The sequence below is a fragment of the Penicillium solitum genome (genome assembly GCF_028829755.1).
Source record: "Penicillium solitum strain IBT 25940 chromosome Unknown utg000001l_segment0_segment0, whole genome shotgun sequence".
Classification (NCBI taxonomy): Eukaryota; Fungi; Ascomycota; class Eurotiomycetes; order Eurotiales; family Aspergillaceae; genus Penicillium; species Penicillium solitum.
In genome coordinates, this window is record NW_027072121.1 from 7,252,501 (window position 1) to 7,273,280 (window position 20,780).

At 49.7% G+C, this 20,780-nt stretch overlaps 7 protein-coding genes across 7 annotated transcripts in view; 4 read left to right on the plus strand and 3 right to left on the minus strand.

The window, feature by feature from the left end:
- The window catches only part of N7455_002767 (ENTH domain protein), a gene marked incomplete at its 3' end in the record, with an annotated part of 2,440 nt that extends 845 nt beyond the window's left edge, over positions 1 to 1,595 (plus strand). The window contains exons 3-5 of the mRNA XM_040959940.2: positions 1 to 55; positions 107 to 218; positions 274 to 1,595. The exon at positions 1 to 55 is cut by the window's left edge and continues 136 nt beyond it. Of these exons, the coding sequence (XP_040809656.2) occupies positions 1 to 55; positions 107 to 218; positions 274 to 1,595 (1,489 nt within the window). The remainder of the gene's footprint in view (positions 56 to 106; positions 219 to 273) is intronic.
- Positions 1,596 to 2,582: 987 nt separating this feature from the next.
- Positions 2,583 to 4,699, plus strand: N7455_002768 (uncharacterized protein; the record flags this gene model as incomplete). The annotated part of the gene is made up of 4 exons (XM_040959956.2): positions 2,583 to 3,348; positions 3,415 to 3,731; positions 3,790 to 3,905; positions 3,958 to 4,699. 4 exons carry the CDS (start codon positions 2,583 to 2,585, stop codon positions 4,697 to 4,699), a joined length of 1,941 nt encoding a protein of 646 aa, XP_040809680.2.
- A 1,887-nt stretch (positions 4,700 to 6,586) lies between these two features.
- N7455_002769 (acetate uptake transporter family protein) lies at positions 6,587 to 7,709 on the minus strand (the record flags this gene model as incomplete). The annotated part of the gene is made up of 3 exons (XM_040959896.2): positions 6,587 to 6,910; positions 7,007 to 7,178; positions 7,273 to 7,709. The coding sequence occupies 3 exons, from the start codon at positions 7,707 to 7,709 to the stop codon at positions 6,587 to 6,589; spliced, it is 933 nt and encodes a 310-aa protein (XP_040809665.2).
- A 3,794-nt stretch (positions 7,710 to 11,503) lies between these two features.
- Positions 11,504 to 12,613, minus strand: N7455_002770 (alkene reductase; the record flags this gene model as incomplete). The annotated part of the gene is made up of 1 exon (XM_040959938.2): positions 11,504 to 12,613. The coding sequence occupies one exon, from the start codon at positions 12,611 to 12,613 to the stop codon at positions 11,504 to 11,506; it is 1,110 nt and encodes a 369-aa protein (XP_040809663.2).
- A 626-nt stretch (positions 12,614 to 13,239) lies between these two features.
- Positions 13,240 to 16,283, minus strand: N7455_002771 (uncharacterized protein; the record flags this gene model as incomplete). Its single annotated transcript, XM_040959910.2, has 5 exons — positions 13,240 to 13,464; positions 13,521 to 15,763; positions 15,822 to 16,120; positions 16,180 to 16,219; positions 16,274 to 16,283. 5 exons carry the CDS (start codon positions 16,281 to 16,283, stop codon positions 13,240 to 13,242), a joined length of 2,817 nt encoding a protein of 938 aa, XP_040809629.2.
- Positions 16,284 to 16,455: 172 nt separating this feature from the next.
- On the plus strand, positions 16,456 to 17,430 carry N7455_002772 (uncharacterized protein; the record flags this gene model as incomplete). Its single annotated transcript, XM_040959871.2, has 2 exons — positions 16,456 to 16,917; positions 16,984 to 17,430. 2 exons carry the CDS (start codon positions 16,456 to 16,458, stop codon positions 17,428 to 17,430), a joined length of 909 nt encoding a protein of 302 aa, XP_040809682.2.
- Positions 17,431 to 18,227: 797 nt separating this feature from the next.
- N7455_002773 (uncharacterized protein) lies at positions 18,228 to 20,682 on the plus strand (the record flags this gene model as incomplete). Its single annotated transcript, XM_040959918.2, has 6 exons — positions 18,228 to 18,331; positions 18,391 to 18,406; positions 18,463 to 18,565; positions 18,615 to 18,851; positions 18,908 to 19,997; positions 20,052 to 20,682. 6 exons carry the CDS (start codon positions 18,228 to 18,230, stop codon positions 20,680 to 20,682), a joined length of 2,181 nt encoding a protein of 726 aa, XP_040809627.2.
- Between the last annotated feature and the right edge of the window lie 98 nt (positions 20,683 to 20,780).

Here is a 20,780-nt window from a genome sequence, read left to right on the forward strand (position 1 = left end):
ATTGAGGGAGACGGAAGTTGTACAGAAGCAAATTCGTGTGTTACTGCGCTGCGATGTAGGTGAATTCCGAATTTGGGCTTTCTTTTCGGTGACTGACAGTGTATAGCTATTGACTGATGAGCCCGAGAACGAGATCAGTCTGACCGCGTTCCGTCTTCTCACGCTTGATCTATTGACCTTGTATTCAGTCATGAATGAGGGCACCATCAACGTTTTAGGTAAGTCAGCAGCCCCTCCATTGATCGGCGTTGGTCTAACCTTGACCCCCAATAGAACACTACTTTGAGATGTCGCGGCCGGATAGTATACGTGCCCTGGCAATCTATAAGACGTTCACGAAACAAACGGAAGAAGTGGTCCAGTTCTTGGGAGTGGCTAGACATTTCCAATCTGCTACTCGCTTGGAAATCCCGAAGCTCAAGCATGCCTCCACAGATCTGGCGCGCCTTCTTGAGGATGATCTCAACGATCCTGATTTCGATCTTCGCCGACGGGAGTACTTGACCAAGAAAGGTGTACGCGTTCCAGCGAGTATGGAAGCCAGTGCGACCGCAGATGTATCAAAGCCAATGCCGAACGCACCGATGTCGAACCCGCCGGCGTCAAACCAACCCAAGCAGGCCGAACAACCGAAGCCACCACCTGTGGACCTGATCGACTTTTTTGATTCAATTGAGCAGAACCAACAGCCAATGGGGCAACAGAACCCAGTACAGTACCAGCAAACAGGGTTCCAACAGCAGCCACAGCAACCGTTTTATCCCCAGCAGACTGGCTTCCAGCAACAGCCCCAGGGGATTCAACAGCAGCCTTTGGCAACTGGATATGCCCAGCCGACCCAATATGGAGCGCCTTATCAAGCACAGGGCCCAAACAATCCATTTGGGCAGCCGCAGCAGCAGCAACAACAGCCGCCGCCACCACCACCACAGCCACTTCAAGCTATGCCTACTGGCGCTGGATTTGGAGGTTACTCTCCCCAGCCGCAGTCGTATGGCTACCAGTCGCAATTGGCTCCTATTCCGCAGGAAGGAATTGCTGGCTTCCCTCAACAACAACAACAACAACAACAACAACAACAACAACAACAACAGCAGCAGCAGCAGCAGCAAGCACCTCAACCCTTGCAGCCCCTGCAGCCCCAGCACACCAATCCGTTCCGCCAGTCAATGATGCTCAACACTCCCACAGGCGCTCAGCCACCCGCCGCTCCTCTATCGCGACAGAACACGAACCCATTCGCGAGACGACTATCCACAGCAAACACGCCATATAATCCCTCAAATGAGCAATTTCAGCCTGTGCAACCCCCGCCGCCCCTTCCTCAACCACCGCAAGCGCAGCCCATCCAGCCTCAGCGAACGGGGACCAACCCTTTTGCGCGGGCCTCTCCTGCTCCGCAGCAAGGTCTGCAACCCCCCGCAGCTGCTCCCTTGCGGCCTAACCCAACTGGCAGCACCAATCCTTTCCGACAGAGCCAGTTTATCAATCAGCAGACCGGACAAGGTTGGCAAAACAGCGGGCAGAGTGGTACAATGGGTGGATTAGAACAGCTGGACACGATGCCGGTCTTCCCGCGTCCTGGCATGACCTAAATTTATGGGCCCAACACCATTTGCATGGCCTCGGAATGAAACCGACGTCCGTTATTAGATTATCTTCCCGCGACTATCTCATTCGTTCTATCTCACTTGCTCCCCACATCGCCTCCACATTGAGTAGACCACGGGTGTTTCCGTGTGAAACTAGCTCTTTGGTATTACCAATATCGTATGTCGTATCCATGGATATTGTAGATCTCAAAAATGTACGCAATTACCTTGGGAAGCCCTTCAGATCAGGTACTTCTGCTCCAAGAAACAAAGTTGTAACAAGAATGTCAAGAACATGATCATCCACATAGTTTGAAACTTTTAGTTGCACAGCCTCGGGCTTATACGACACCCACGATAATAGATTCAAGGCTAGTGCTGGTAGGGGAAAATCTTGACTCAATGTCTACGGCCTTGTAGCCGTTGGAAATATTTCGTCATGACCTCACAGGGGGGCCAGAATGCAGATCATCCATACATGGGGTTATCCCCGTACTCCGTATATTTGGGGTGTTTCATGAATATTAAGGTACTTTGTACATTATTTGAGATGATCGTACTCCATGGTAAATTACGATGTCGAGGTCTTCCTGTAGACATGTGTTCTCACTCTTTTTGAACACCACATGACCTCAGAAAGAACAAGCTCGGTGAATAATGGTGAATAATCCCATGTCTTCAAGGTCAAGTGGATATTGGGAACTTCCCAGGTTGGGACTGTTGTCCTGGAAAGGAGGGGGGATTATTGTGATATCAAAAAGAACGAAAGAAATCATTAATTCCGCTAAATGGCCTAAATGCTTCCCCTTAAAACATCTTAAAATAAACCTGTCGAATTCCACTAGAGCTCTTAGCGGGGCCGATGATTCTGCAATGTGAAGAATCCAAATTTCCTGTGATTTTCTACCCCGCCGGTCCGGAAAGGAAGTTTGTCCTCTTCTAAATTCCTCCCTTCTTCTAGGCAATGCCTCGAACGTCCAGATAAGCTCGATGGACGCCAAGGACCTCTTACCGGGTTACGAGCAGACCTTGCCCGTGCTGTCTCGGCCATCGGCTGCGGCTTGGGCGGCCGATCCGATCCACACCCCCTATGCAGCTCCCATCCACTTCGATCCCAACTCTGTGCAGACCGTGACCGAAGCACCGACAGCTCCTCCTCCTCCACCACCACCACCACCACCTCCTCCTCCACCTCCACCACCCACAGCTTCCAGTCGGAAAACAACTACTAGGGTACGCAAACCCCGCAAAAACAACAATGCATCTACGGGGAAATCGACGTTATTCTGGGTCAACAGTGATCAGCAAACGGCAGCGGCAGGCACAACGGATGAGACCCTAAAGCGGATTCGGTCCCATGTTATGTCCGAGCATAATCGCAAGAAGCGAATGGAGAGTACAGAACAGTACAATAAGAGCAAATGGAAACACTCGTCTTCTCAGCCCCCGACGACGAACCCCGGGGCACTTGTACCCGCTCAGCCTACCCGTCCGTCTATTAGCTCGTCCGCCAGCTTATCAGGCAGTCAAATCTCAGAGGAACGAGAGCTAGAACAGGTCGACGAGCTTGTTACATCAACAGCTGTGGGATACCCTGCTATGCAATCCGCATCATGGGAGGACTGTAGCTTTGGTGGGACGATGGCCTACCCCGCTGGACCATCTGCATGGTCTTACGTGGGACAAGGAGCTAATGATCCTTTTAATACTGGGCATACACAGCTTACAGATAGAATGATGCGACACCTACGAGTCTGTGCGTGGTTCTTTCTTTAACCCCCATCCATGATATAGTAGAGGCTGCATACTGACGAAAATATAGTCCTCTGGGATCTGACACAAGAAGCGCACCCATTGCAGACGCGGTATAAGCCTAAGCTGCAGGCGCATTGGGCGTCCTTGATCCAGCGCGACCCGGCCATTCTGCATGCAACAATTTGTATGGCTACTTCCAATGATGCGATGCGTGCAGGCGAGCTACCCATCCGAGATCCCAAACAAAAGCGGAGTCAGCTGGTGATCGACACTTTCCACCACCGTGGTGAGACTATTCGACTGGTCAACGAGGGCCTGTCAGACCCGGTCAAGGCTTCGAGTGATGTTCTGATTGCTGCAGTTTCTACCTTGTTAACAATTGAAGTGAGTTTGTTCTGGCGAAATCAGGCTTGCGATCCCCGGAGCTAATACGTGACTGTAGATCGCGTCGGGGAATCCCGATTATCTCAAAATCCATCTGGCAGGTTTGCGCCAGATGATCGCATTGCGAAAGAACTTTGACGATGTTCCTTCAGACGTGCGGTTCCAGATCTCATGGTTGGTACACCATTTCATAATTAGATACAAGGCTTGCTAACCGCGCAATTAGGACTGATATCCGAGTTGCTTGCATGGCCCATGCCAAACCTATATTCCCCTTTGTTCGCTACACCCGCCCAGCGCGCCTCTCTCTCATTCCGCCCAACGACGACGTGGCATTACTTTCCACCAGCCTCTTCGCTCTACTCAAAATACCCGGCATCTTCGGCGAAACCATGCCGCAAATCGTATATGACCTCCTCGAACTATCCTGGTATGCAGAATGGATCAAAGGCAACACCGGTTACAAAGAGTTCAACGAGGAGACCGAGGACTACTTTAACACCGAAGTACTGCACGTAGAATACCAACTACACACAGACCGATATACAGAAACAGGCCAGGTAAAGGGCGACAACTCCATCGAGGGTTGCACTCGTCTCGCTTTACTGCTATTCCACAACAGCGCCATCTGGAACTTCTATCCAATGGTCGGCCAGTTGCTGCCAAAGCCGATCCAGGCTCTGCGTATTGCCCTCGAGGCGACTATCCCCTCAGGCTTATTCGCGCTTTGTCGCGACCTACTCCTCTGGCTGCTTTTCATGGGCGCGGCGTGCAGTCTAACCATGCCGTCCGAGCGGGCCTTCTTCGTATCTGAACTGGCCAATGCTGCGCGGCTGCAGGGAATCCACTCGTGGCAGGAGGCCCGTTCCATCTTGTTGGGCTTTTTCTATGTTGATCGCATCCACCTGCCTATGCTTCGTCAGATTTGGGATGAGTGTCATTTGCAGGTAGAACCTCCGGCGGTATGAGCTAGGCTACCTGGATCTGCCGTAATAGATCGAACTTTCTCAAATTTGGTTATACACAGCCCCTTTTGACTAGTATATTCTCAGGCTTTGGACTTGCCGTCTTTCTATCAAGCCGATGAGATAAGTGAAGAGATAATGTACATAGTTCTATTCCCAATGATTGACGACTACTCCTCTCTAAACCAGCTATATAGCCTATCCACCTAATTGACCACTTCTCTAAGCCTGGAACTAAATGCACTTCATATGTAACGCGTATTGCTACTCCTCGCTTACACTAGAAGTCTAACGTATGTTATTACTATCCCTACCTCAAACAGCCAAGATACCAACCCCCTTGGCAAGAACAACCAACCACCGAAGCCAAGCACATCATCCCGATCAATCCCGATACATATTTCATCATTCTCGGCATCCAAGCCCATGAATCCACAAAAGATAAGGACGGCATCCCGATATCCGAACAATCTCCGGCCGTCTCTACGAACAAAGAAGCTGATACGCTGTAGAAGCCCCCCCACCGAGCATATACCGAGTTTCAGCCGGGCAGTTGTCGGCTTTGGCTCGGCGTTGCGCGCTTTTTGATAGATGCAGGTTTGCTTCCTAGCTTGCTTGCATCATCTTTCTAAATTATTCCGTTGCCTTTTGTTTTTTTGAATATCGCTTTCTTTCTCTTCACTTTTTGTTCCCTCGTTGATTTAACAAGAGACACGCATACTTCTACAAAAGGAAGTATGTTGGAGAATGCAATGAACATCAACAACAGATGAAGGCCTTGGAATCCCTGTCAGCTCTGCAGGTGCAGGTCTTAGACCAGACCGAGAAATTACCGACATTATATCAGGACACCAATCTCCACTCTCGGGCGGCTTGATCCCGGGCAAGGCCAGTCAAGGGTCTAGGTATAATAGGCTCTGGGTGCTGGAAGAAAAAAAAGGACTCATTTCGGGGGGTATATACATACTTCCATGCCCCCTTTTACGTGCCTTCTTCCTCTCTCCTACTGAAACACTTCTTTTTTTTTGTGCTAATATAATACAATGAGATTGTCTTCACCCTCACCCTTCTTGCCTTCACTGGATATCACTTCATGAATCACATACCAGGCTATCCATGGCTTGTCGGCCTTAAGGCCTCCTCAGGCCGGAGGGCTTGACTAGCCATGCATATCCTTGGATGATTGATGACAGATGTGTCCAGTGCAGCATATTGCTTACGATGTGATGGATGTTTTGTATCTCTCTCTAGCTCAACTTCCTTTTGCTAGCTCGCAACAATGACCTGATTGACCCGCATACATGGCTACACAATATGGTTGGGTTGGATTTACAGTGGCCCAGGCCAACAACAGCAGCCCCCGAACGAGAGCAAGCACAGGGCAAGAATTCGACTCGATATCGAAAGCTCGAGGACAACAGTCTACAAGATGGAACAGACACATTAAGAAGAATGTTTGATGAATTAATTACTGAGTCACCAGAAACTCGCAGGTAAAAGAGACTAAATACAGCAAGGAAAAAGAACACCCAGAGAGCACAAGAGATCAACCAAGTACTCCCGAAAAATTACAACTAGCATCAACCCGACTTTCCAAAACCAAAAAGCGATGAATGGTGGATATTTTTGCAACTGCGCCGGACAGGATGTTCCGTTTTGATCATCACTGCACACAGCAACAGTCACAGACGAACAGACAGACCTTCCTCCAAACCGCCAACCCAACCGACAACGAGCAAACGAGTCGATGAGCACAAAGCAGCGAAACAGGAGCCTCGGTCTATTTGCAGCCTATACATACACAACACTGGGTATCGAAAACATTACAAGCACCAAGCGGACACTCCGCATCCCCGTCTCTTTTCCAATAATTTTATTGGAAATAGTCGCTTATGCGAGCTCACGGTCAGTCTTACCACGGCGGACACGGCCAGTGGGGGACCAGGGGAAGTGAGCGACGGGGATGATGAAGAAGCTGTTGCTAGTATCAGCGATACCAGCGAGGGCATTGTACCAGGCGGAGAAAGCAGCCAGGAAACCGAAGAAACCACCGGCCTTCTGAACGTTGGCGTTGGGGTGGCCGTCGGGACCGCGCTGCAGGTAGGCAACACCGAGCAGGAGGAAGGTCAGGTCCAGGGTGAAGAACAGCATGAAGAAGGCGACGGTGGACTTGAGAGTGCAGAACAGCATGATGGTGGTGAAGATGAACCAGCCCTGTTATGACATTGTCAGCGGGTGATTTCTTTTTTTCTTTTTTCACATTGCCTCTTGTAAGAGACAAGAGACAGGGGAGTGAGGCAAAAAACTTACCATCAGGAAAAGACCCATGGAGTCATAGAATTTGGAAGCATCACTGCTTGTCTCGCCGAGAGCCTCACCGATCTGGAACCCACCGGGGGTCAAGACGATAGCGAAGGCGATCCAGAAACCACCGTAGGAGGAGAGAGCAGTAGCACCAAAAGTGTTACCGACAGCCATTTCCCTATATTAAAAAAAAGCACGGATTAGCCGCCGAACAAGACTGTGAAACCCACTGGGGGAGCTACGGAAGCACGGAAAAGTTAGGGTTAACATACCACATGCCAGCAAGCAGCTGAACGAGACCACCGTAACCGAAAGCAAGACCGACAACGATGTTAGGGCTGGAGATATCCAGGGTTCCCATGTTGATGGCGCTCAGGACGAAAGTGGTGAGGGCGAAAGCGCAGAGGCCGAGAGGCGCAGGATTGGCGAACTTGCGGCCCTCGACGGACTTGTACAGACCGGGCTGGAACTCACCACCGAAGGGAGGCAGGGATGCTTCTGTGGTGTTGACGTGGGCGAGGGGTCCGTAGCCGAAGCGCGCGGCGGCGCGTGCTACCTGGTGCTCTTCGGCGGATAGTTGGGGCTGCATAGAAGCGCCGCCGTTGCCGTTACCGTTGCCGTTGCCGTTGCCGAAGCCGTTCTGGGGAGAGGAAGAAGGACCCACGTCCTTCTCCAGCTCGGCGTGGTTGATTGCTTCAGTTCCAGACATGATGCAGTATCTGATTCGTTAAAAAGAGGAACGTAAAGAAGAAGAAAAAAAAGTATGTAAAAAGGTAAAATGCCGTATAACACAGTTATAGGTATAGATGTAGGAAAGGATTCAGATCAAGCACAGCTCTGGGCTAGGGGAGATGGAGAACTGGGAAGCTGGGGAAGGGAAGGGAAACTATTATACTCTTTCCAATTGAGAGTCCTCGAAGGCGAGCACTTCCCTTGGGGAAAATTGGATTTTGGGAAAGTGTGGAACCAAACTTACATGGTATTGGTGTTTCGGTATTATATTATTACATATAATACATATAACAAATGATGTGCAGCCGCCAGGACCCGTTCCCACTAGAAGTTTAATAAAAAAAAATCTGGTCGAATATAAAGTGGAGAGCAAAGAGAAAAAGAGAAGAATGAAAAAGGATATCGAGGGAATGGTCTTAATTATACAAAAAATATACCTAGCTTTTTTTTACTAGACTTGCGTTTTAAAATCATTGTTTCACAGGGATCAGAAAGGTATCCCGTCTAGAACAATGTCATGTTAAGCCAGGGACGGCACGGAGGAATGGGGGGAGGACCGTTCACTTGGTTAATTGGCAGGCAAGGATGAAGGGAAAGGACCTAGCCTGGGGAAGAAAGTGGAGAGTCCAGAAACGATCCGGGGGACAATATGATTGGTAGACCACTTGGAGAATAATCATCATCCGTTGGGGAATTAGGTTAACTTGCTTAAATTACTTAACTTTACTTACTTGACTGCATAATTCGAGTTCGAGGCATGTACAGAGTACAACCTACAACCTATAAGCTGATAATCAGTTGCATTATTTCATCTATGGGTCTTTCTAGGGCAGTCCCATGGACAGTATCACCCGTACGGAAATTTACTGGACTCTGTTTAGGAGACAATAAGATTTCCATGATCATCAAGTAGAGTCCACTTTATTCCGTACAGGGTATTGAACTACATATGTACTATGGCTATGCACGATGTACGGAGTACATCTGTCCAGTACTTTGACCATTGCACTAAAGCAAACAATGCTTTTCAGGTAGAAGATACTTGTTGGGACCGGCTTATTCGGTGGTAAATCCGGGTACCAAGTACCCCTAGCCGAGACTGCGTCACGACCTCGGTCTAACGGTGGAATGCACTTTTTGCCTGAACATACCACTTGTTGCCCTGGGGCCAACGTGACCGATTATGAAATCATTCGATCATTATTCTACACAAAATTCACTCCGAGTGGGAAATAAAGTACAGTATATAAGATTATAGACTCTAAGCTTAGGCTAATATGTCCGGACAGGATTACGCACCAATGAATTCATCGTGAGATCAATTCCCATTTCATCTTGCATGGATTACAGAACATCTGATGTATTATGTACATGTACCTAATATTTATTGTTATTGTTATTTTCTTTTTCTCTCTCTGTGATATTCATTTTCCCCCCACTTAGCGCAAGTCTCACCCATAATATACCCCCTTTTGCCCCTTTTTTGAGACCGGATACGAAGCACGGATACACCACTAACAATGCACGTATAACACATATTACCCACTAGCCACGGATATACGGTGTACGGAGTACCAGACACCGCATGGAGACCCGTTGTCCAGGTCCAAGTCTGTGCATTGTATCCGTACCCGTTGTTTCAAGTCTCGGGGAAACGGGACGACTACCATATTCAGGTTGACGTGCAAAGAAAGAGGTTAACATCGACAGTGCACAGCCGCGAACCAGCTTGACTAGACGTGCCGTGTTCTCTCGAATGGGCCATCAGTCCGGGGGGGAACCTAGATCGGCGCACACTAGGCTCGGACCTGTTTTACTCTTCTTTATTTATTTTTTCTCTCGTAAGCCCCGTGATATGCGAGAAACTAGCCCTAGAGAGATGGAAACTTGTCAAGCTTCATCTCCACATGTGGCTCTGCGATAGGATTTACGGCTAACGCTAATGACTGACACGGTGGAACCTATGGATGTCTGTGGACGTCTCTCTTCCAGTCATTTTGCCCTTACTCCGTACGGAGGTTCCGTACTGGCTTGAGATTCGGCCCGGGGCAGAGATTTCCCCGTTCCAATGCAGACTAACGTATACAGTTTAGCCAGGGTGCTTTTTTTTAGGTCTGTTGATGTCGTGGCAACAAGGTAGTATTGCAGCAGAAACGGCGACAGGGTTCTTTGCTCGGGAATAATAATATCATGCAAGATCCCATTCAGGACCCGTGAACGGTATGTACTCCAACATCATATACGGCAATAATGGGTTCCCACTCATGCAGAGCCATAATCGAGTTCTTGCTAAGCTCTCGGTGTGTAGCCCTCTATAAAGCCGAAGGATTCTCTCCGGTTTGTAAGCGAAATCTCTGGGCAATAGCTTGGATTTGTGGCGTTTGCCAAGTAACAATAATAAACAACACACACACGCCACAGATTATGCCAATCCTCTTGGTCAGGTGGCCCTTTAACTTCCCCCCTTTGAGAGTTTATAGTTCATCTTCATAAATATTGTCAATTTAGCCTGTTTATGTTCATGAGACATGCATAGGACAGACATGGATGTATAGAAAGAAAAAAAAGCAATCTAATATGAAACCACAATGATTGTTAATTAAATCTTTTGATTCAATTTTGCGATCCAGACCTGATCCGAGCGCAAACTCTGCTTCTATCGAAGGTGGCACCATCCAGGCATGGATACCTACTTTGTACATAGGGTATAATGACTCTTCATAATTCATGCAATTTTATATATTGACCAATCATACTGGTCTCGTCTCGTGCACGGATCAATAATCAATAATTGTTAGCATGGAGGTACTGTGTCCCAATTATATGTTATATTAATTAAACCAATTACCAGGCCTACTCCCTTGCCCCAATTCGAAGGTACAACAAATAGTACTATATATCTGGAAACTTGGCGTTGCTCCCTGCTCAATACGGCAACACGATGCGGGGATATATTTCTCAGCCCTGGGCGATCGTATACCCAAAGAGCATCATGCATCGTCATGCAAGCTTACAATATGCCGGATACGAACCCTTAAAAAACATATGATTTTAGCGATTATTACTCCGTACCCCATACGCTTGGCGAATTGGCATTCCTTTATTTCCCCCACATTCTGTTCATCTGATCCCCCACAAAAGCCAATACATACCCCAATACACTCCAACCCATGGTTCCTGTCGTCGGTTTACCCTCGGCTGTGTAGATTTTCGGCTCGGCGGAGCGGAACTTTCTCTTTCGGCTTTTCCAAGATTCTTGGTCTCCGTGCCAAGTCGGTCACGTTTTTGGTAATGTGGGGGAATCATTTACAGGCTTTGATGCAACTATGTACCGACTTCTGCGATGGATATACCGAATTTTCCCCCGCTTTTCTATCTGACCTCTTTTGAATAGGCTCAAAAGTCACGTGTGAAGTGATCCTTGTTACTGATTCCTCAGTTACACTTAACAAAGGAATGCAAGGTGCATTGTATGAGTCGCATGAAGCCCTCATCTACCCTTTGACCGAGGAAAACCTCCCTGCGAATAGGAGCACCTCCCAAGACTACACATACTAAAACCCCAAAATGAACCCGAGTACTCCGTATTAGAATCGGAACCTGGTATCTGGTATCTCAGCACCAGCACAACCTGAAATGAACTTATGAAGATCATGCCTAAGCACCAAATTATTCACATATGCTAACTTCTATTCCAAATCTAGCTCTATATACATCTAATGATCTATACAAACATCGCTAAGCAACTCATTATATCAAAACCAATCCAAATCAAGCCGCAGCCTCAATAGACTTCTGGAACTCAGCACTGAACGCATAGTCGGTGTATCCCTTGGGGTCTTTGGCGTTATGGAAAGTGGCAGCATCATAAGGCACAAACGGAATGCCCTTCTGAACACGGAACGGCAAGTCAGGGTTCGAAATAAACGGGCGTCCAATACCAACAATAGCATCATAGTCCGCATACTTGACATCCGCCGCCTGAATCGCCGACTCAGCCTGATACCCACCAGCAACAATAACCGGCGAAGCCTTCCCATAAGCCTGTAGGAAGAAATCCAACTTCTCCGTCGCCTCGACATCAGCATTCCCCGCAATGCTCGACTCAATCAAATGCGTATACGCAAGCCCCAACCCAGCCATCTGCGTCGCCAAATACTCAAACTGCGGCTTCGGATCCTCCATCTTCATCCCCTGGAACGTACTCCAAGGACTAAACCGAATGCCAGTACGATCCGCCCCAACAGCCTCAACAACAGCCCGCGCAACCTCAACCGCAAACCTCCCCCTCTTCTCAACACTCCCACCCCACCCATCCTCACGCTTATTACACGTATCCTGGATAAACTGATCAATCAAATACCCATTCGCACCATGGATCTCAACGCCATCAAATCCAGCCGCGATGGCATTCCGCGCCGCCTGCGCATAGTCCGCAATCCACTCGTGGATCTCAGTCTCAGATAGCGCGCGCGGCGTAGGAGATTTCGCGTCCATTGCCGTCGCGCTACTCGAGATGAGATCGAAGCCGCCTTCGGCTTGCAGGAGTTCTCGGCTTGCCACGCGGCCCAATGCCCACAGCTGGAGGTAGATGTAGCTGCCCTTGGCGTGCACGGCGTCGGTTACTTCCTTCCACGCGGCGATCTGCGCGTCGTTGTAGATGCCCGGTGCGTTGGGGTACCCGCCCGCGCGGGCGGTGATGGAGGTTGCTTCGCTTATGAGGAGGGTGCCTGGGACTGAGGCGCGCTGGGCGTAGTATTCTTTCACGATGGGGAGGGGGGCGTGGTTATCGTCGGCGCGGAAGCGGGTCATGGGTGCCATTGCGATGCGGTTGGAGAGCTCGACGCGGCCGACGCGGAGGGGGGTGAAGAGTTTTGTCATTGTGGTCTTGGTCTTGGTTCTTGGTTGATATTTGATATATATATTGTAGAGTACATTTGAAGTGGATGAACATGGTTTTATATCTTGTATCTGAACATAGTATCTCGCTTCGCAGAACTTCTAAGATTCTCCATTTGGATTAACAAGCAATGTGGAGATAGGAAGAAATGGAGTTAAGCCGGTTTCCGATCATAAAGCCTTAAGAGTATGAGACCTCCCATAGTCTCGAAAGTCACTACGGTCTCGGAGATCTGATTTGCTGCCAGTTGGGCCCACTATAGCCCCTCGGGCAGGGCTCGGGAGAATTAATAATACACAATGCAATTCTATGCAATTCTATGCAGGGAAGCATTATTTACATTATTTACCTGTGTATAATGGAGAATAGCATATCGTCATAAATTGGAGATTTGACGTTTTTCTTTGACATTCAATGGTAGCTGAAAGTAATATGTAGAAGCTACCTATGTACTTGAACACATCGGGACTTGTACAGGTGAAATACCGCAAACGCCATCCTCTGGCCCAGCCATGGACTATAATCATTGCACAAACACGATTTCCTGGTATCATAATCGACTGTAGAAGAACGCAGAACAAAAAAAAAGAAGAAAAGAAAATAGACATCATCGCTCTAGGCGACCAACAGTAGCTTCGAGCTGTGCGTTGAACGCCCGGATTTGGTTCAAGAGACCGCCTTGTGCCCCAGGGGCTCGGGAACTCACGTCGGCAACAGTGCGAAGCATGTATTCAATATCCGTAGAAGAATCCGCAGTAGAGGCAGAACGTTGCTTGTTACGATCGAGGGCCAATTCAAGGCTGTGGAGGGAATTGCTGATCGTGGATCGTGACTAGAGAATTGTTGTTAGTAATGTCCTCGTCAGGGCTATTATGGAAAAGGTCTTACCAATTTGGCCTTCTCCTCTTCAATATGTCTGCTGCGCACTGCATCCATCTGCAAAGCTATGTTCTCACGTTCTCGACGGACCCGGTATAGATGATTCCGTAGATCCATCATCTCCCGTTTAGTCTTCTTCAATTGCACGCCAAGCACAAAATTGCTATCGAGGATCCCGCTCAGGTCCATCAGACGGCTCTCAAGCTCTGAGCCGAATACTTCGACGGCTTTTCGCTTCCGCGACCACTCTGCGCGTCGCGTAGCATTCGCTTCGTTCGAAATCCCATCCTTGAGTGTATTGAGTGTTTTCTCCAGAGTCTCGCGGCAGATCTGGCTCAATACATCAGCTGGGTTGACACCGCCGCGATTGGGCATCTTGGCCTTCTGGTGCGTCGTGAGTTCATCGGCGGATTCTTCTTCATCTCCCGACCCATTGGCCGTAGATGTTGTGCCGCCTAGAGAATTGATATTTGCGAGACGATAAACAGTGACCGGAACTGTTTCTCCACGAGGCTCTCGAGTCTTGCGACGAGGCTGTTCTTGTGTAGGCTCGGGCTCGGGCTCGGGCTCAGGATCCGCTGCACGCTTCGTCTTCTTTCCGGGCCTACCACGTCGAGTCTTAGGTGCTGCAGATTCCGCTTCGGGCTCCAGCTGGTCTTCTGCGGCAGGTTCGGGTTCCGGCTCCGGCTCTACTGCGCGATTGGCCTTCTTTCCAGGCCTGCCATGTTGAGGCTTGGATACTGCAGACTCAACTTCGGGTTCTGGTTGATCTGCTGTCTCAGGCTCGGGCTCAGGTTCGGCTGCGTGTTTGATCTTTTTCCTGGGTCTGCCACGAGACTTGGGTACTGCAGATTCCGCTTCGGGCTCCGGCTCTACTGCACGATTGGGCTTCTTTCCAGGCCGGCCACGTTGAGGCTTGGATACTGCAGACTCAACTTCGGGTTCTGGTTGATCTGCTGTCTCAGGCTCGGGCTCAGGTTCGGCTGCGTGTTTGGTCTTTTTCCCAGGTCTGCCACGAGACTTCGGTACTGCAGATTCTGCCTCTGGTTCTGGCTGATCTGCTGTCGTAGGCTCAGGTTCGGGTTCGGGGTCAGTTTCGGCCGTGCGTTTCGCTTTCTTCCCAGGTCTACCACGAGACTTGGGTGTCGAAGATTCTGGGTCTGGTTCTGCCTGGTCTGCTGCCACAGCCTCAGGCTCGAGTTCAGGCTCCACTGCTCGTTTAGTTTTCTTTCCAGGTCTGCCACGTTGTGGTTTGGGCACTGCCGATTCCACCACAGGTTCTGGCTGGTCATCCTTTTGTGATATTGGCTTGCGGCCCCCACGTCGCCCCGAAGAGGACTCCGCGACATCTGGTATGAGTTCAGGTGAAACCTTCTCAGTCTCGATAGCTTCAATGGTCTTTTTGTTAAGCGAGGGTCTCACACGAGGCCGTTTGGTCTTTGGGGCTTCCTCAACTGGGGCTGTCGCGGATTCATCTTGCACCTCAGCTGCAGGCTCATGTGCAGCGGCTTCCGCATTCGGTTCTGGAGTGTTGTTTGTGGTAGGTTGATGCCGCGGACGACCCCGAGCCTTTTTCGTCTTTGTAGAAGGCCCCTGAGATGCCTGTCTGTCTTGCTCTGGTGCATAATCCTCAGCCATATCGACATCATTATCAATAGTCAGCGCACCACTAGCTTTAAGAGCCTCGGCGGAGCTACCACGTGGTGATAAGGCTTCTGTGGTAGATTTATCTGTCCGAGCAACTGGAGAAGCGGTTTCTGTAGTAGTCCGTTGGTCGCTATTGGTTTTTTGGATTTTCTTCTCACGCCGTGGTGGTGACCGAGTGTTATGTCGTTTCTCACGTAGTTGCTCTATGCTTTTAGGCTGTTCGACCCCGGACTGAGGTTCAGGTGATGAAATCGGCGCTTGGGATTCTTCAGCTACCGCAGGCGCCGTAGGGCCAGACACTGGCGATGTGCTTTGGGCTTGTTGCTCTTCAGCGGCTGATGCTGTTGGTTCCACGCCATTGGTCCCCTCTTCTATCGGGTGTTGATCTTCGACTGTGGTCTCCGGAACGGGTGAGATTTGAGGTTGCGGGGATTTATTGTTATTTATTTCTGATGGATGAGGTGCATCTGTACTTGGAAGTTCCTGGGTGTGGCTTGTTTGAGAGTCTGTGCTACCTCGACTGTCATCGACGGGGTGTGTATCGCCATTATCAGGTCGCCCGCCATTGCGACGAGAAGGAGTGTCTTCTGTTTCATTGGAAGGATCTGAAGGAGTGTTAGCCCACATTTCTAGCATAGCACACCGGCCTAGTCCATAACATACTGATCTTTCTCCTCTTGTTGCTTCGTATTTGTTCAGATCTATCGTCCGAGGAGGGTATTTCGTAGGTCGAGGGCCGTTCTGGAAGCTTGTTGCGCGCACTTCCCGGTGTGCGCTCAATCCCTCGAGCTTGCGATCCTAGTTGCGATACCTTCAACGATCGTGGTGTTGTGTTCGGCGCGGTCTGTGTTCGCGGTGGCTTCTGAGCTTCAGGGACAGTCGCAACCGGTGCGGGCGCTGGTAATCCCAGCGTTGGGCTGCCAAACGAGAACCCAAAATTGACTTCTTTTGCTTTGCGCGTTCTATACCAGCAAGTCAGTTTGTATGTTATGGTTTCGCGGGGTATAGGTAAGGCGCGTACCCAGCTCCACGCTGCCGCATTTGCTGCCGCTCCTCTCGCGCTGTCAATTGTTAGCAATTCCACACATATATAAACACAGCACCACAACACATACAGGCTTCCATTTTGGAGGAACGGCGTCGAAAAAGACGCGTCGTGTTGATGGTTGAGGAGTAAAGACGAGCGGTCGGAGCCAAGGCGATCGGAGCCGATCCATTTTTGTGCCGATTTCTCCGCGCTCTCAACCTTCAACACTTTGTTGCACATTCTTGGATATTCTCGAACTCGTATTTCCAAATGGGTTGGTTCTGGGGTGACAAAAATGATACTGTCCAAAAGCTCGATCCGGGGCTTCGTGACTATCTCGAACAGGAGAAGCCCGACAAATATGTGCCTGGACCCAATGTGAAGCCGCCCTCGACGCCCGCACCATCGTCCGAACCGGCTGATTCCTCGAAACCGAAAGTTCCTGCCGCATCACTCTACCAAGATGGCCGTTACGCTGATCTATGGAAAACCTACAAGCCGCCGATGGAGCTTGACGAACAATCGGGAGTCCGCGGAGCTTCGCGAGTGATTGAAAAGTACAAGGAGCGCGGCGACACGGTGCAGCGAGCAGCAATGGAGAACTGTGCCTTGGAGCATGAAGCCTTGACACACTGTTTTAAGACCGGCAATTGGCGCAAGCAGATTGAAGCCCGGCTGACCATGTGCTCGGAGCAGAATGGCACCTTTTCGCGATGCTTTACGACTCAGACTGTAAGTTGTTGCTAGAACCCATAGCTTTCTCGATTATATCGATTCTAATATGTTTCCGTTAAACAGAAATTCCTCCAAGCTCTCGGTTACGCCGCCGGCTTCGACTATGACGCCGAAAAAGAGGAGCGCATTCAGATGCATGCCGACAAACTCTACCACCAGATGCTAGATTATGAAAAGCGAATCGAGGAAGCAAAGGCCGCTGGAATTGAACCACCACCTCTCACATCGCTTTTCAACCCAGAGAAGCCATCACAAACCCCGGAAGTCGGCCTTGAGATTCCTGGAGGGGAGACAATCCCGGAAGAGCTCAAACCGTCGAAGCCCTTACAGAAGCTCACGCCACATGAGCGAGAGTTGGAGATTCGGGCACACTATGCGCAGCGGGAACAGCACAAGATGTATGCGCAGGAGGCTGGGCCCTTCATGAAGACTCAAGACGATGCTCGACAGAAGCGACAGGATAGAGCTGTAAGCTGGTTTGGAGAAACTCTCGGCAAGTGGATGTCGTAGAGGAATCTGAATTCTTGTATTTACTATTTTGCTTTGAAAAATGGCGACTGGAGAGGCGTTGGGGTTTGTTTGAAGTTACATTGTATAGGTCTTTTCCCATAGTACTCTGTAGAGAGTAATAGTTATAACTTAAGTGCCATCTTTGAGGTCCCTGATGTTATTCCTACGTGTGTCTCTCTTCCTTTTTTTTTCCTTTTTTCCTTTTTCTCTGTGCTTCTAGTGCTTACTTCTAGGGCTCGTATACGTATCGTAGTAGGTAGTTTGGGGACCTCGGGTACGGAGTAGTTAGAGATTGAAACATAACATGAACATTTTCAGTAGAAACAGTCAGTTTGATGTGATCTAATAGAGATAGATGTATAGATGTATAGATGTATAGTTGCTATATAATATTCATAGTATTCATGGATATAATAAAGAAGAATGTCAATCTAAAACCCCGTCTACGACCCCGTCCATCGCCTATCTAATCGTCGGTCGCGTTCTCCCGCGCAAACAACTCGAAGCATCATCGTAGAATCACGACTCTCTTCCTTTAACCTTACTCTCTCCAACTCCTTGTTCAACTCACTGTCGCATCTTTTTATCTTCTTCCATTCCTATTCGAATCACACTTCCTGTCTTCCTACCTGAGAGTAACTATATCCTCTCCAATTCAAAAAAAAGCTACCCCAGATATCACCTGCCAAAAAAAGATACCTGGATCATTGGACTCGGAAATTCTCTATTGTCTCTTTAGCCCATATTTTCCTACGCAAAACCGGTGGTGCTCAACAAGCTGAGCTGCGGCGCTCGCCATGAAGGCCACCCCGTTGCTCATCTCATGGCATAATGACAATGCCCCTATCTACTCGGTGCATTTCGATCCCAATGGCAAGGGACGGTTAGCTACTGCTGGAAAGTAGGTTATATCTGTGTTCTCAAAGGGTTGAACAGTTTTACTGACTGCTTTCTCTTTAGTGACAATAACGTCCGAGTATGAACCCCGTCCTCCGTCGCCCTTCGCACACCTTAATCTGACATGTTCTACAGCTCTGGAAAGTCGAGTCCACTGGGGAGGAGAGAAAAGTCTCTTATTTGAGCACCCTGATTAAGCATACACAGGCCGTCAATGTGGTGCGTTTCAGCCCCAAAGGTATGTTTTTCTGCAGGATAGCATATGGCCGCAAGTCTGACAGGTGTAGGTGAGATGCTGGCATCTGCCGGAGATGATGGAAACGTCCTACTCTGGGTACCATCGGAGATACAAACACAAGCTGGGCTGGGTGAAGATCGGTCGGACGATAAAGAGACCTGGCGAGTGAAGCACATGTGTCGTTCGTCTGGCGCCGAGATCTACGACCTGGCCTGGTCTCCCGATGGTGTTTTTATCATTACAGGCAGCATGGACAACATCGCACGGATTTACAATGCCCAAACTGGTTAGTTGCCCTCGAGTAATTCCCATACAGCTTGATAAGCTGACCGAATTCTACAGGGCAAATGGTACGACAGATTGCCGAGCATTCGCACTATGTTCAAGGTGTAGCATGGGATCCGCTGAACGAGTTTGTCGCGACTCAATCGTCCGACCGGTCCGTTCATATTTATACATTGAAGACCAAGGATGGTCAATTCACATTGACACCACACGGGAAGGTCCTCAAGATGGATCTCCCTACCAAACGTATCGCATCCAGCAGTCCTGCGCCTCCAGATGTGACTAACCGGTCTCAACAAAATCCTGGAAATTCCATTGCTATTGCCTCGCCTGCTCCCTCGACCCCGGGGACTCCAATGGCTTCCAACCTACCCATGGATCCTCCTCCAGTCTCACATAGCCGGCGTTCTTCGTTCGGCTCGTCTCCTTCCATCCGGCGGTCTGCGTCCCCTGCTCCGTCTCTCCCGTTGCCCGCTGTTAAACCATTGGAGGTCTCCTCCCCAAGTCTTGGTGGCCTCGGGGTCAAGAACGCCAGCATTTATGCCAACGAGACGTTTACTTCTTTCTTCAGGCGACTGACTTTTGCTCCTGATGGAAGCTTGCTGTTTACCCCAGCTGGTCAATTCAAAACCAGTCACGTATCAGCTACGGATTCTACAAAGACGACAGATGAGATCATTAACACGGTTTACGTGTACACACGGGCTGGTTTCAACAAGCCCCCGATCTCTCATCTTCCAGGGCACAAGAAGCCATCTGTAGCCGTCAAATGCTCCCCGGTCTTTTACACGTTGAAGCAGGGCACGCAGCCTGCGAAAAACATTACCCTTGACACGTCCTCGGGCGAGGAGACGTTCTCATCTCTTCCAGACCCCGTGGTATCGGGAACCGCATCTTTCACCAGCCAACCCCATACGGTCCCTCCATCAACAACGGCCGAGCCATCAAAGCCTCAGCCATCCCAAAAGGCTACCGAGGACGGCGGCAATGAAGTAAGCCAGAGCTCGGCGCCTGTCTTTGCACTTCCTTATCGCATTGTATATGCTGTTGCCACCCAAGATGCTGTTTTGGTATATGACACGCAACAACAAAGTCCGCTATGCATTGTTAGCAATTTGCATTTTGCTACTTTCACTGACTTGACCTGGTAAGTACTGGCTCTATTCCTAGTACCCATGTTTTGGTTTCTAACGTATAGCAGGTCCGCCGATGGGTTAACATTGATCATGAGTTCCTCTGATGGCTTCTGCTCTACACTCTCATTCGCACCTGGAGAGTTGGGTCAAACATACACAGGACCTACCTCTGTGACCCACAGCACTGCAAACCCAACCACCCCTGCGACAAATCCCACACCTCTGCTGACACCAACGCACTCGGCGTCTCCACATGTACCACCTCCAGTCAAGACGAACCATGCATCCTCAAACAGCACGGGTCCCGCCCCACCAGCTAGCCCCGCACGGTCGAACTCAGCCTGCTCAGTCGCGACGCAGCCTTCCACACAACCAACCCCCGCGGGCGTCGTGAACAATCCTACTCCGACACTCGGAACTGTTCCATCGGTGACAGCAACCCACTCTGCGCAGCCACCAACACTTCCACTCACTACCCCACCACAAACACCCATCTCAGGCGTTCCACAGAACGGGTCTGGTAGTAGTGTTCTGGGCAAGCGTGACACAAGACCGGCAAGCGAGTCTGAAAAAGAAGAGGGCAAGGGAGATCCTAATAATGCATTGCAGCAGCCGCCAAAGAGACGCCGTGTGGCGCCTACCCTGATCTCGGCAGGTACTGATGGAGCTTCATCCTCAAAGGACAGCAAGCCCTAGGTTGAGATTATGTGGAGACTTTGGTCTCTTGAAATTTTTCTCGGCCTCTTGCTTTCCCAGCTGCCGCTTCTTATGATTCATGCTTTATTTTCTCTCTA